The 14,274-nt window shown below is 38.7% G+C and overlaps 1 protein-coding gene across 14 annotated transcripts; it reads left to right on the top strand.

The window, feature by feature from the left end:
* Window positions 1–7,726: 7,726 nt before the first annotated feature.
* Window positions 7,727–12,784, top strand: LOC146485921 (uncharacterized). 14 transcript variants are annotated; one of them, XM_085102412.1, is made up of 6 exons: window positions 7,727–8,096; window positions 8,460–8,540; window positions 8,946–9,017; window positions 9,472–9,558; window positions 10,114–10,212; window positions 10,864–12,784. In XM_085102412.1, the coding sequence occupies exons 1-6, from the start codon at window positions 7,895–7,897 to the stop codon at window positions 11,544–11,546; spliced, it is 1,224 nt and encodes a 407-aa protein (XP_084958538.1). In that variant the 5' UTR covers window positions 7,727–7,894; the 3' UTR covers window positions 11,547–12,784. The 14 variants fall into 14 exon arrangements, with proteins under 14 accessions (XP_084958538.1, XP_084958541.1, XP_084958513.1 ...); XM_085102415.1 differs by having other exon boundaries at window positions 7,729–8,096; window positions 9,475–9,558; XM_085102387.1 differs by having other exon boundaries at window positions 7,738–8,096; window positions 10,111–10,212.
* Window positions 12,785–14,274: the final 1,490 nt, after the last annotated feature.

A 14,274-nucleotide genomic window follows, 5' to 3' on the forward strand; every position in this document is an offset into this window, starting at 1 on the left:
GAGCTTACAGAGTTCGCGCCTGTGCCCTTTGGCACAGGCCGTCTGAACACAAGCGAATTCATGACAAAGAGCGCTGCCATTGTTGTGCTCCGAAGTGAGCAAATTTAATAACAGTTATTCAACAGGTACAGCCTTACCGTATATGAAAAGCTTTCCTCTTGTAAATCCCACCTTCTTGCCGTAGTCGAAAGCCTTTTTTATGATTGGCAGTGCTTTTTCCGGATTTCAAGGTGATAAGGAGTGAATTCTTGTCATCGCGTTTTTGCCAAAACAGTGGACATTCTCTATTTCGCTTACGTCATCTAGAAGTCAGCAAGAGTAAAGTAATCCTGTATAATCGTTAAGCAGTTTTCACCATCCTATTCAACCACACCCAGGACCCAAAATTATACTCTCGTGAGTATCTTTCCAAGCGTTCCACTCTTCTCTTCAACTCCACGTTACATTCCTGAAAAAGCTTTTCCGTTTCATTAACATTGTATTCACAGACTTCTTCAAGCCGCCAACATCTTCTTCGAGCTTCTCTACTTTCGGCCTATTCTAAGTCGAAAACACGTTTGCTCGGCACGGAGCTCAACACGACACGTCTTTATTACATAGTGTCCAGCCCTGTCCCCAAATGTAAAGCTGCTTAAGAAGTAACTTCACTGTGCATCGTAACACTGCACAATACCTTCAGTGAGCTGTTGATTGACCGGATACTCTGTTGATTATTGTTGCCCTTTAACCATGCATACACATAGAGGATAGACTGTTGTTCGGCTTGACAGAAAACCAATTTAAAATGCAAGTTAGAAAAAAAGCGTTTTACGTACTTCATCATCGCTTGTTTTCAATTGAATGCTAGTTTGAATCAGACAAGTCAACGCAGACTACGAGTAGACCCTTATCATTTTCCCTAGGGTCGCATCTCCTCGTGGGGGACAATTTTTGCGCGCGCTCGAGTATGTCGCTCGCTTTGCTATCTATTTTACTGGTGCACCGTAATACTATTTCCTTTTGGCGGTAATCTCATGAAGGCGACATGTGAAGGTCTTCCACCACAGCATTTCTGGTGGGGTATGTTGTATACTCTGGTACCACGGCAACACTTGTCAGAGGCAATGGGAACGACTACTGATGATCAGGCCATAACAGCACTGCTGTGCTTGATAACCATATACCAACCTGTTGTCTGTTAGTCGGCAAAACCCTTACACGGGGCAGTGGATTGTTATCATAAAATTTGTCACATATTGGAAGAAGGATGCTTCCATAACTAGTACACCTAACCCCCAAATTTTTTTTTCTCTTAAACAAATCTTTGCATCTGTTCGAAACATATTGCGCTATTTGGCGCCTTTTACAACCAAATCTTGACTTTTTATAGGCTGTAAAAGTTACAAAATCTAGCCATCATCTGTCCCATGACCGAGCTAGTAAGGGGCATGGGTCTATTCCTTACGTGACGTCACAAACTGATTTGCATTGTATTGTCTTTGTGAAAATGCATGCAAAGCAGTTTGTGACATCATGTAAGGAAGAGACCCATGCCCCTTACTAGCTCGGTCATGGGACAGATGATGGCTAGATCTCGTAACTTTTACAGCCTATAAAAAGTCAAGATTTGGTTGAAAAAAGGCGCAAAAAGGCTCAATGCGTTTCGAGCAGGTGCAAAGATTTATTTAAGCGGAAAAGAATTTGGGGGTTAGGTGCACTTTAAAAGTGCTTTGAGTTGTAGCGCCGGCCATTCCAGACGTTACATCATTTCCAAATGTCACTTGATCTGCATGATTGGCGGGGCCATCGCTTTGAAATGTCTTCGCCTGGGAACTTTGCTCGAGAGCAACAGCTTTTAAACATGGCTGTCAGCGGTTTCCAGCATCTTTAAGATTAAAAAATTGGACGGATTAATACTACCAGTCTTTATCAGTTGATACAAATGCAACAATAATGCCATCATACAAATGCCTAATCATTGGTGAACAAGTTATAGTGGTCATCTCAACTTTGTAGGCTACCATAAAAACAATATAATCTGTTAAAAACAGCCCTAAATTTACAACTCAAAAACGAGCGCGATGCCTAAATTTAGCATTAAGTGATTACTGACTCAAAAGTGAACTTGATGATCCGTCTTATCAAAGGGGAGGAGTCTTATTGAAGGGAGGAGTTTAGAGCTACGAACACCGTTCGTTGTACTTTTTTAACAGTTCATAATAGTTGCTATAGTAACCTATGAGATCGAAAGAATGACCTGTTGAATTGCTTACCAATGTCTAGACATTTGTTTAATACAATAGGACCCATGGAAATTTTCAGGGAGTAATTCCACTTCGGGAAGATCGTTGACACACAAAAAATTGCTTCCCTCTGGGCAAAAGCCGTTTACCCGAGGGAAAAATGCTAGTGTAATGGCAATTATGATATAGAGATATGAGATGATAGCAGGAATAGAATAATTATTTTATTCAAACAATCAAGAAATATTGCTAGATCTTTTTGATTATTTCGATTTAATTGCAGAACAACCAGAAGACAATTTAATGGTCTCTATCTAGCTATAAACAGTGTAAAATAAACTTGAATTGACTTCTCAGTAAAACCAGTAACTGTGTTTCACTTTGGAAGGACCACCGCGACAAAATAAAAGTACCGGATCCTGCAGTAAAAGATCTAATCAGCAACAAATTCAGGAAAAAAAAAAAGACCAAGACTTGACTTGACTTGACTGATGGTCTCAAAATATGTCGATAAAAAAGCCAAAAAAAATGTTAGCATTTTCATAAAACGAACAACGGCTGGTAATTTCGGAGATATTAAAACTGTTCCCTAGAATTTTCTCCAACAGAAATTTCCATCTAAAGCATTCTAGCAGATCAACCTGTGTTACGCCCACGCAAATACGTCAGATTTGAGAATGATGTGTTATTCAGTAGATGACACAGGCAAACTCAGAAAAAGAAATTCCGAGTGCTCCTATCAGGAGTCGAACCTAACACCTCCCGATTACTAGTTCGGATGCTCTACCACTGAGCTACAGGAGACTCGTGGGAGCTTAAAGGCCATTAAACTTTGTCATTAAAAGAGCATCTAGGAACACAGGAGACATGTTCTGGCTGGGAGCCCGAGTGGAATTCATTTTTTTCTGATCATTCAGTCTTTTATGACCACATTAAACATATTGATTGATTGATTGATTTTATTACTTTCGCTCGGGTTGTCGAAACGTCGTTTGCAATAAACGTCAGAAATGACCACGTGACCATGTTTATTCTTTATTTGCCGTTCGCTGTTTTCAGTTTCTCAGCAAAATTAAGTAGTTTTGTGTCAGCATGATTGGAAAAAAATGTTTTGTACTATTCTCATCTATGTACCCATCTTTTTTTTTTTTTTTTTTTTTCAAGAAAACGAAAACGCGAAATTGTAGTCTCAGTGTTTGCTCTGTCGTTTTCTCTCTCATTTGTCACCTCAAACAGTCCTTCTTATGACTACACTCACCGGGATGGTTCAGTGTACGTATGTAAATTATGATCAGGAGTGTCATTCATCGGATAAAAAAAAATTCTCTGACTTTTCCTTACACATAAATAATTTTTCACTGAGCAACAAGCAACTTTGAGTAGAAAAAAAAAAAATCCACCCAGGAGTCCTTTAATATTGTACGGGAGCTGTCGTCATATGCCAGGCTGAATCGTAACAAGAAACCGACCACAACGTAAAGCAGTGTCATTTTAGTCACACAGTCAGTCATTCCATGCGGTGGCTTAAAGACTTCCTGTCACTTTCCATCAGAAACTGAAAAAGACGATTTTCGACATGTGTCAATTATTCAGTAAGTTAGTAGCGATGATCGCAAAGCTATTTATATATTTTTTCCGGATTCTATTAGATGGTCTTAATTAATAAAAGTTTGGGGTATTTAATTTAGTTCTTGTGTTTCGGTGTATTCGTTATGTTCAGGAACTTACAAAGAGTACATTGAAACCTCCCTAACTTACACAAGCGTGAGCTGTTAGAAACGTTTGTTTTGCTTTACATAATATTTTTTCTGTCAACTCAATTGTATATACGAAATAACCTACGTGCAGTAACTATGGAAATGAATACCATATACTTCTTAAACGCGTTGTCAAGCAATATTTTAGAAGTTTAAAGGATCTTTTAACAGTCCATTAATGTGTGATTATGATATTGCAAGCTGCGGGTGCAACACTGACCAAACTACATTAAAACTTGCTGTCGGCCGTAAGTCAACACTTTAACTGCACGCGGTTAGGATAAGGAAAAGTGAAAGCACGTATTCCATGGTCAGTCATCTCTAGCGACCGATGGTTAAAAGAAAAGTTACTGCGAGTATTTGGTCCATTGTCCCTGTCATGGGAAAAGATTTTGACAAGCGTCTCAGTAAATAAATTTCCTCAACAAAAACTTGAAGTGAGTTTTGGCAGTAAGTTTGTATTAAATATTCAAAGGAAAAAGTTCACTGAAAAAAGCTGTTATCATTACGCGCACATAAGATACATACTCATAAACTATCGCTGCTTTTTGCATTTTGCAGTGCATATATTTTATTTGGGTCCAAATCTAGCCTTTCAGAAAGTCTGTTTTCGTGGAAGTAAGAAGACGACTCGAGGCAAGTCTAAAAATGATCGTGCCGGATCGATAGCTATAAAATATGTGGACAATGCACAGTATCATACGGCCAGTTTACGTCACAGCAGAAAAGGTCAAAATATAAGAATCGTAACTTGAGTGCCATTGAAAAATGCCAGACTGTCGAGCGTAAAATTCTAAATATAAGCTCTCCCTCCCTTTCCCCAAATTTCGTTAGCACTTGCTGTTGAAGGCTGCTCAGCTTACTTTGCGCTCTGTTTTGTAACTATTTTCATAATCAAACCCAGCGGATTTTGAAACATAACTTGAGTGGCCTCCAGTATTAAGCCTCTCCCACCCCTCCCCCACTAAAAATAAGCTTTCCTGGAAAAACGCCTTGACCTCTAAAAGAATGCCTTGAACGAATATGCGCCCTCTTACTTATGAACATGTCTTATTTTAATTATTATATGTGAGAGACTTTAAAGAGCATTTTCTAGCTCTTCACTTTCCATCACGAAACCTTGAAAGTTGAAATGAAATTCAAGAACTGACAAAACTTTCAAAAAAACATATGCCTTTTGATTAAGGGATAATTCCTTGCGTTCAGAAAGCTTTTAATAGATTTTAACCGCGCGCGTTGTCATAACCTAAATTAAGCTAGTTTTGAATAGTTTTTATAAAACAAATTTTGCCCATCAACAGCAAATAAAAAATCGGCTGGACAAACAAACTTATGTTAAAAGTAAAGTTGGAAATACTTTTTTACACAAGAGAGTTGTTTCTTTCAATCGTAAGTACAAACGAACTAGCAACTTTAGACAATAGGGCCTTTCTCAAATGCGCCGTACAACAATATTTCAATATAATCGTTCTGAAACGTTTTTTCTCACCCATTTCAAAGAAACATTGAAACTGACTTCCAATCCAACACTACGCAAAAACCCGCGCAAAACCCATAGGACACTGTAAAAAAAAGTGTGCGAATTTAGTATTGTAAACATCTAGTTTGATGTATATTGTGTGATTAATTGCAATTTGGCAGAAAACCAAAATTTCCCTTTATTTCTGTGGATGGGGATTGAGGCCGTATATGAAACTCGTGATGCGATTAATAAAGGCATGTCTGAAAAGTTTTATCATTCCCATTAATATTCTTTGGATATTGCCTTGAATGTTGAGACCCACGCTTTGATGAGGTCATTCAAAAGTACTACGGTTTTTTTTAAAGAGGTTTCATCGTAAAGGGTTTCAGCTAATTGAAACACTTAATAGGTGTATTCAACATACTCTTATTATGTTAAAGTTCAGTTTTGTTGACATGCCAACAGATAAAACTTTGCAGTATCTAACCATTGGGAGGGGAGGGGAGGGGGGACAATAAGGAAGTAACAAGCAAGATTTCATGAGCAAAAAATCTTCAGATAAAACCAAAAGGCTAACCTACATCCTTATTTGACACAGCAGCTTCTAAAAAGAGGACATTGTGTATATTTATCAAACATTTTGTCGACGAACATTCAAACCCCTGTCATGACTCTGAACATGCCCGTCACCTGCGTTCACGAGAATCCGTCCTATTCTTTTAGTTGGCGAATATTTGAGGGCCTAATGATCCAACAATGGAGCTGCAATCTGAACAAACAAGTTCATTCTTACGTAGCGAAATTGGCCATCAGTTTTATAATACAGGATGCATTATCCGTCTGGACGAGCTTGGGCAAACATTCGTTGTTCGTCTGGTTATTCGTCTCTAGTATAAAGACGGGCACAAGACGCATTATCCGTCGGACGAACTATCTTCCGTTGTGCGTCGTTCAAGACGGACAGTGGAAGACAGTTCGTCCAGACGGATAATGCCTCCTCTAGTATAAAAACGGCCATTGTTCCCATAGGGAATCACCTAAATCACATAAAAAATGCATATCGTGGCCGGTATTTTAATCTGAAGATAACTTAATTAGGTAATCTAATTAAACATGCGGTTTCTTTTTCTTTGAACTTTTTTAGCCTTGTAAAATAGTGTTTTAAGTCTTAAGCGAATATTATGGACATTGCCGCAGTGATTAGCTGTATTCAAGTGTTCAGTTCAATCTCCACTGTGAATGCAATATCACATACTCCGAAATAACATTACACAGCGTTTCAGCAAGATGAAACACGAAAAAATTAGTGGAACGAAGTTACCTCAATGGTGAATTAAAGAAGTCTACATTAATACCTCAGTGATAATCTAAGTTTCCTTAAAGTGAGTTTCTAGTCGTATCATTCTCATCTCAGGAATAAATTTGGGGTTCTTTTAACTATCATCGGGAAGCAAAGCAAAGAATTCACAGCTGAATGATTAGTTACTGCATATCTTTTGTTCTAAAAATAAACTCCATTATAAAACTGTAAATTATGGTCATGGACGAGAACGGTCATCGTTGAAGTAAATTTTAATACTGCCGGAGTTAGTCTTAAAAATTCTGCCGTTACTCACTTGACAATTGACCAAGAACTAATTCTTTAAAAAAGAGAAAGATAACACGCTTGTATTGCGTGCGCTAACTCCGGATGAATTGAAGTAACAGAACACGCAGGAAGTTCTTGAATAATTAGTCACCGTTCTGTTCAAAAACATCTATGGACTCTAAACATTTAAGCAGCAAAACACACAACCAGCCACTTTTTGATTGAGTAACTCTTCTGCATGTGCGAAGCGATGCTGTCAAATTACTTCTCGTGTAAAGAAAGCCAAACATTGTTGTTTCATTAGAGACTATTATGAGACTTTATGAGATATTCACCAGAAGGACAAAAGTTGCCAGCAACCAAATTCTTGAGTTATATTGCTATATAGTCCTTTTACGTCTGATATGCCACGAATCTCGTAGTACAAAACCCCAACGGGTTTTGTTTGTGTCATTGTTGATGGTGAACTTTACAACTATATTGGCAAGAAACGATAAAGAAAATGCGTGAAACACTAAACAAGTCTTTTCAAACATTGTCGTTTTTTCTTTTTTTTTTCTTTTTGGGCGAAAAGAAATAAAATAAAAGTGTATTAGAGAAACCTTCTTGCTTCTTCCGCGTTCTTTCTTTACGTGTTGAATGTGCAAAATGTTCCATTAATGATATTTCATACATTATTAATGTTGAAATATTCTTTGCTTGAATTCAGTCTCTGGCCGGATATTTTCTTTTAACATCTCAAGTGGTTGTTAATTTTTGCCTTTCATCATTAAACCAACGTCAATGCATTCTGTCAATTTTCCGTTTAACTGCATTATAAAAAGACGAATTCTTATCCCAGAGACACACAGAATTCAGAGCAACCATGGCGCTTGTTCTTCGAGTTATCGTTGTCCTGTTCGCAGTGTTTGCTGTTTTAAATGCCAAGGCTTTGGAAGATAAACCTTCCTCTGATGAAAATGAGTTGAATGGTCTCGACAAGGTAGCAAACCCAGAGGACTTAGCTAATAACCCTGCAAAAGAATCCAACGACAACGAGGGCGCTTCTCTTCAAGAGGAGGCTGAAGGTAGGAAGAACGCTGTGAAACATCTCTCCGTTAACTGAACTCCATGTTAGTTTCTCTGTTGCTTGTTTTTATTTTCGTATTCTCAGTTTCTGTAGTCAAAAATTCATCCATTTAGCTTAAGGTAGCAAATAACAAATTACTCTTTTCATCTGTGAATATCTAGACTTAAAGATAGCGAACTATGAATTAAGTTTAAAATATCGCTAATTATCCCTAGTCCGGCTCTGAGTTTCAAAGAAACACTCACCGTTTAAACGCTTTAAAACACGTATCCCATCAATCAAAATCACATCGAAACCTTTGATAGACCCTATCTATCCTATTAAAGTCTGAAGACACATTAAAAATTCCATTTTCTTCGAGTAGTCGAAAAAGAAAGCCAAGCAGATGAAGAAGACACCATACAAGAGGATACTGCTGACGACTCCTATGAGGATAATTTAGGTATGAAGTAGTATCGTCAAATAAATTGCTGACAGGCATATTTCGAAACACATAAAATGATCGATGTTCCAGTCTGGTTTGCAAGGGAGTTGTTTTTTCTTTGGTATTAAACAATCAGAACCTCCTTAATATATTTCTCGAGCCACAAACACTAACACTTCCAAATTCCAATTCGACCCTGAACTCATGGACACGTTTCAATAGAGTTTCTCAATGGCGAGCTCTTTGTTGTTCCGTGGGCCTAACAAGTTTCCACAAAGTGTGTTACGTTTAATTGTATGCCAAAATGACAATTTTCTTTGAAAATTAATTTGACGTAAAATCAGTGAAGCGAAATTTTAAACGCGTTTTGCCCAGTAAAGTATGTTTTCCGTATCTTAATTTTCTTTTTATATCTCTCTCAAGTAGAGGATGAAGAGAAAGACGAACAACAAGATGCTGCTGAAGATGGCGAGGCCGCTGAAGAAAATAACCCAGGTATAATGAACCTCCATTCTGAAGAACCATGCAGACATATACAATAACGGTAAATCGAGGCAATTAATGTCAGTCATTATTCATTAACGTTCAATCAGAACTACTCCTCGCGATGTGAAAAGAGTTTTCTAAAAAGATAGACTACACTGTTCAAATGGTGCCAATATGCAAATATCCAAAGTTCTGTCATGTGAGAAAAATATGTACCAAGCATTTGGGTTAAATTTCTAAAGAACTTTGCGAGATAAAAATCAAACCTGAATAATAATAACAATAATAATAAGAAGAAGAAGAAGAAGAAGAAGAAGAAGAAGAAGAAGAAGGAGAAGATGAATTTATTTCTTATACCAATTTTCTATGTAACAGATGATGCTGTGGGTAAGGGTCCTAGAGAGGAGAAGATTTAACTTATACAAAATGAATGTGATCATTAAAAATTACGTTTGTTTTCTAGAAGAAACCAGCGAAGAAGACGAAGAGGACGAAGAGCAACAAGATTTTCCTGAAGCCGTTGCCCAGGATGCTGATGCCGCTGCTGAAGGTGATTAATAGTTCTTAATGAACCTCCATTCAAAACAGCTAGACAAGCATTGGCATTCAAATTCAAATTGAATCTATTCGGCTGCGTCTCAGAGCAGATGACAACAAGCGTTCTCCATTCATACCTATTCTTGTCCAAGCTGTCGATTTGCTCTGACCTCTATAGCCCGTCTCTGTCCCCCTTTTTTTTGTGTGTGTGTGGGTGGTTGTGTGTGTGTGTACATGACAGGTTGCAATACACAAAGCGTTTAAGGCGTTAGTCATGGCGATGTTAGTTATTATTAAGCAAAACAGCAAAAGTACTTCATGCTTAGTTTTTTGTTAAGAGTATCCTTAAGACAGATCAACCATACTGGCTTTACTTTTCAAATTGTGCCAATATCCAAAATTGCCCTATAATAGCTAGCGTAAAATACACAAGACGTATCTACTAAATAACAAACAAACTTCACTACCAGCTTCACCACCAGGCGGGTAATTATAAGGGGAGCAGGGAACAGTGATTTTATAGACTACTGTTGTAACCATAAAGAATTGCATTTTTTTTTTCTAGAAGACAGCAAAGAAGACGAAGAAGAACAAGAACAAGAAGACTATTCTGATCAAGATGACCCCAGTGACGAAGAGGAAACTTCTGACGATGAAAACGATTCAGGTATTAAAGCATTCATTTTTAAGAAGATGGTATCAATAATGCATTTTCGATTGTTACCACGAGGCCGACAGTGCTTTAGATTGGGCATGCCAGAATCTCCCGTACAATTTCCCGTAGAAATTCTCGGTTTTCGCCACATTCCCGTATACCAGAGAGCACCGAACAATGGTAAGTTTTCTTAGCAGGACCCTCGAAATCCCTGGTGTGCTCAACATTTTTATGCCGGGGAATTTGAGTTCGCCATATATAACGTATATCGCCTTGAATGTATAATACAACGAAAGATACGTTTCAGTTCGAGTAAAAGTAAACTGCATTTAACACAGTGTACGGAGAATCACCTCTTGGATACTGCAAGTCTGGGAATAGAACCTGGGTTCCAACTGGTGTGAAGCAATCGGAAAATACTCTTACCACTCACGGGCGCATCCTTCCTCCTTCAGACAATATTTTTCCTATATAGACCTCAAACTGCAGGAAATGAAATCAAATGGGCACTGACAGAGTCACTTTGATATTTGAGCAAATAATTTGCCTCTGCTTTCTGTATTTATATTCCTAAGTATCATATTTAAAAGCTTTCAGAATTTACAGTAGAGGTAACTTAGAACGTCCACTTCAGGATTTAATTTCCTCACTGCTTTCACTTAGAATCCAACCACGAAAGAGATGATGATTCAGTGGAAGCAATCCCAGACGAAGCCGCTCCACTGCGCTGTGGTTTCGCTCGTTACAACCCATTGACCCAAAAGTGCTGCTATGGACGTGTTATCTCTAAGTACAGCGTATGTCGCCGACCCAGATGTGGGCGGGCGTACTACAACCCATTGACCCACAAGTGCTGCTATGGACGTGCCATCCCCAAGCGCTGGTCATGTCGCCTGCGACTCAAATGTGGCCGGGTGTACTACTATCCATTGACCCAGAAGTGCTGCTATGGACGTGTCATCCCCAAGCGCTGGTCATGTCGCCTGCGACTTAAATGTGGCCGGGTGTACTACAACCCATTGACCCAAAAGTGCTGCTCTGGACGTGTCATCTCTAAGTACAGCGTATGCCGCCCACTGAGATGTGGCCGGGTGTACTACAACCCATTGACCCAAAGGTGCTGCTATGGACGTGTTATCTCTAAGTACAGCGTATGCCGCCCACTGAGATGTGGCCGGGTCTACTACAACCCATTGACCCAAAAGTGCTGCTATGGACGTGTTATCTCTAAGTACAGCGTATGTCGCCGACCCAGATGTGGCTTGGTGTACTACAACCCATTGATCCAAAAGTGCTGCTATAATCGTGTCATTTCCAAGTATGCTGTATGCCGCCTACGAGGCTAAAGCACCAACTGATGATACTCTAAAAAGGACACCGCCACAACTGATATTATAATAACTTCCAGGAAGATGAGCAAAAAAGGACACAAAATAGATTAATTTAATATCATTGACTTAGTTTGTTTTTAGTTCAAATCGTTTTATAATGAAAGTTAATTGTTAGATTTCGCTTTTGCAAACGGTTTTAAGGTAGAGATTCGTGTTAACTAGCATGGACAAACGTTGGCAAGTTAAATGATTTATGAATGTGTTAGGAACTACAACCTCGCCCCATTCAATTAATTAATTTTACTGAACATTGACGGAATACTTTATTAGACAATGAACAGTGTAAATCTCGCGTTTTGATTGGTCTAGAGGAGTGTGTGATTAGAGTATAGACGCACGATTGACGTCATAGAGTGGTGTGACCAGCGCACGTGATCAGAGTCTAGAGTCCAGCCAGAGCGACTGGTCAACAAAGTTTTGCACACTGTTTTTGCGAGTAGCGGACAAACACAGGCAAATTTTCGCAGGGAAGGAAAACTACCCAATAAAAAATTGGACGAAGACCGGTAAGAGTGACATCAACCAGGATAGGAAAGCTTGAACTTTGTTGCGACGTGAAAAGGAAGCAAATATTTGTCGAAATATGTCGCTGATAGAAATCCGGTAAATCGGCGAGTAATCGAATGCAAATCGCAGTGAATCGACTTACATGCTGTGATATTTTGGGGTCAGGATTTCCTTCTGGAATAAAGGTTGGTTTTGAAAATATTGTCAGTGAAATTCTTTCGGATTATACTCTAATTTAGTAGATCACAATTGCATGTGTGTAGTAGTCTAAAACTGAGTTTGCTGGAACGTTTTTGACTCAGCTCAGGTAACGTGATGCTCGCTCACGAAACGTGTTGAAATGTTTGAAATGTCTTGGTTATTGTATAAAACAAATAGATTCCATTTTGCCGTGGGTCTGTACTCTGGTAACGCACAGCGGACGTCAAACCGTGGTGAGAACATCAGTCACGTTACTCGCCTGCGTCTCCGGCGTTAGGCGTACTTCTTTGTTCTCACCACGGTTTGACGTCATCTGTGCGTTATCAGAGTACAGACGCACGGCAAAATGGAATCTATTTGTTAAACAATGCTTAGCGACACCCATGCATGTTTTGGCGATGTCTGTAAGTTTTAGAATTTTAATTTGAAGCATATCATGTCTACCTTGCTGAAAAAAGACTAATAAATTATAGGCGGTACTCAGTTGTGTGACTCCCTTTTTTCTGTATGCCTGGAAGAAGCTCGGCTACTGTGTGGAAGTACAACCCATCCCTCACAGAAAACCACAGAGACAAGAATTAGTTCAGATTCTCTACTTTTCAGAAGGCACTGAATTCATATGCAGAATCATGACTTTCTCTTGCTATTGTATGCGGCTGCCTACGCGGCTAAAACACCAACCAATATAATAAAGCCTGAGAAGTTAAACTCGTAATAAAATAACTTGAGGCGATAAAACGAGTCAAAAACTGGAAAATATTTCAGCCATACAACTAGCGCTTGGGTGAGCACGGAGCGATAGCAACAGAGAGAGTGAAGAATCGGCCTCCGGTCCGGAAAACTGATACGTTTTCTTGGACATAAATTAGAAAGGAAGGTCTTTGAGAGGGTCTATCTAGATTATGAGTGCATGAAAATTTAAACAGGGTGCCAGCAACAGTTTGCATTTTGAGATGTTAAAGCCCTGAACAGTGGGATGAGAATCATACAGTATTCAACAGCTCGCTGAAGGCATTGTACCGAGTGTTACGATGCAAGATGAAGTTATTTCTTGAGCAGCTTTAAACTTATAATATTTCGTTAAACATTTGAAATTAAAGTAATAAATTAAAATGGAGATATTCATCAGTAAGTCTGTGTTTATCACAGCCCGTTGTAAAACAATAGTGAGAGAAGAAGGGAAAAGGTGCAACTATATATTAATTTTCCATCGCCGGAAAGTGGGTCGGTCAAAAACGAAACAAAGAAAAGCACTATCAATAGATTAACAAATCATATAATTCCGAATTTCGGATGCTTAGGAGCCTCGAATTTATCTTTCCTTTCTACTGATTTGGCAACGAGCAAGGCATTGTGTTGAAATATACAGCCGCCATCTTTTTCCGTAGGGTGGATTGGTTTCGTCAGAAGTTCGGCAAAAGACCGACTTTTGATTCAGACGTCGAATTTAACCGAATGAAGCTTTGGTCAGTTTCACAATGACTGACTTTAATTACAAAATTTTTCATTTGGACGAAAAATATTTTGAAGGAAAATTAACGATAAAAACGTCACACGACTTTTCGACAACTTGGTGTCATTATTATTAAGTGTGGAGAAATTAACAAAAGTAGCATATATATCCTTATTAGATGTAAAAATTGTCTGAAAACGTTTCCGTCTGAACAAAAACTAATCCAAACATTTTCGATTATGTATTCAATTCAGGTAAATGTGCAGATATCTGCAATTTTATTTTGAGAATTTTATAACCACAACCAGCAAGGCTAACTAACTGAATGCTGGACAGTCAGTAACTGAGGGGCACCCAACGACATCATTAAAGCAAATAGTTATTTTATTTGTTTATTTATTCTTTAGACGAAAATTCTAGGGAACGGTATCTTACTCCCCAAATTTACGAGCAGCTGTTGGCTTTCCGAAAACTATGATGCTTTAACGACGTTATTGCCCCTCCGAGAACAACAGGGATTTA

The sequence above is a fragment of the Pavona decussata genome, unplaced genomic scaffold, assembly GCF_977016875.1.
Source record: "Pavona decussata unplaced genomic scaffold, jaPavDecu1.1 SCAFFOLD_23, whole genome shotgun sequence".
In the NCBI taxonomy this organism is placed as follows: Eukaryota; Metazoa; Cnidaria; class Anthozoa; order Scleractinia; family Agariciidae; genus Pavona; species Pavona decussata.

Coding starts and splice junctions, on each gene's coding strand:
- LOC146485921 (XM_085102387.1), top strand. CDS start 7,895: ATGGCGCTTGTTCTTCGAGTTATCGTTGTCCTGTTCGCAGTGTTTGCT. Junction 8,541..8,945: donor CTCCTATGAGGATAATTTAG/GTATGAAGTAGT, acceptor ATCTCTCTCAAG/TAGAGGATGAAGAGAAAGAC. Junction 9,018..9,471: donor CGCTGAAGAAAATAACCCAG/GTATAATGAACC, acceptor TTTGTTTTCTAG/AAGAAACCAGCGAAGAAGAC.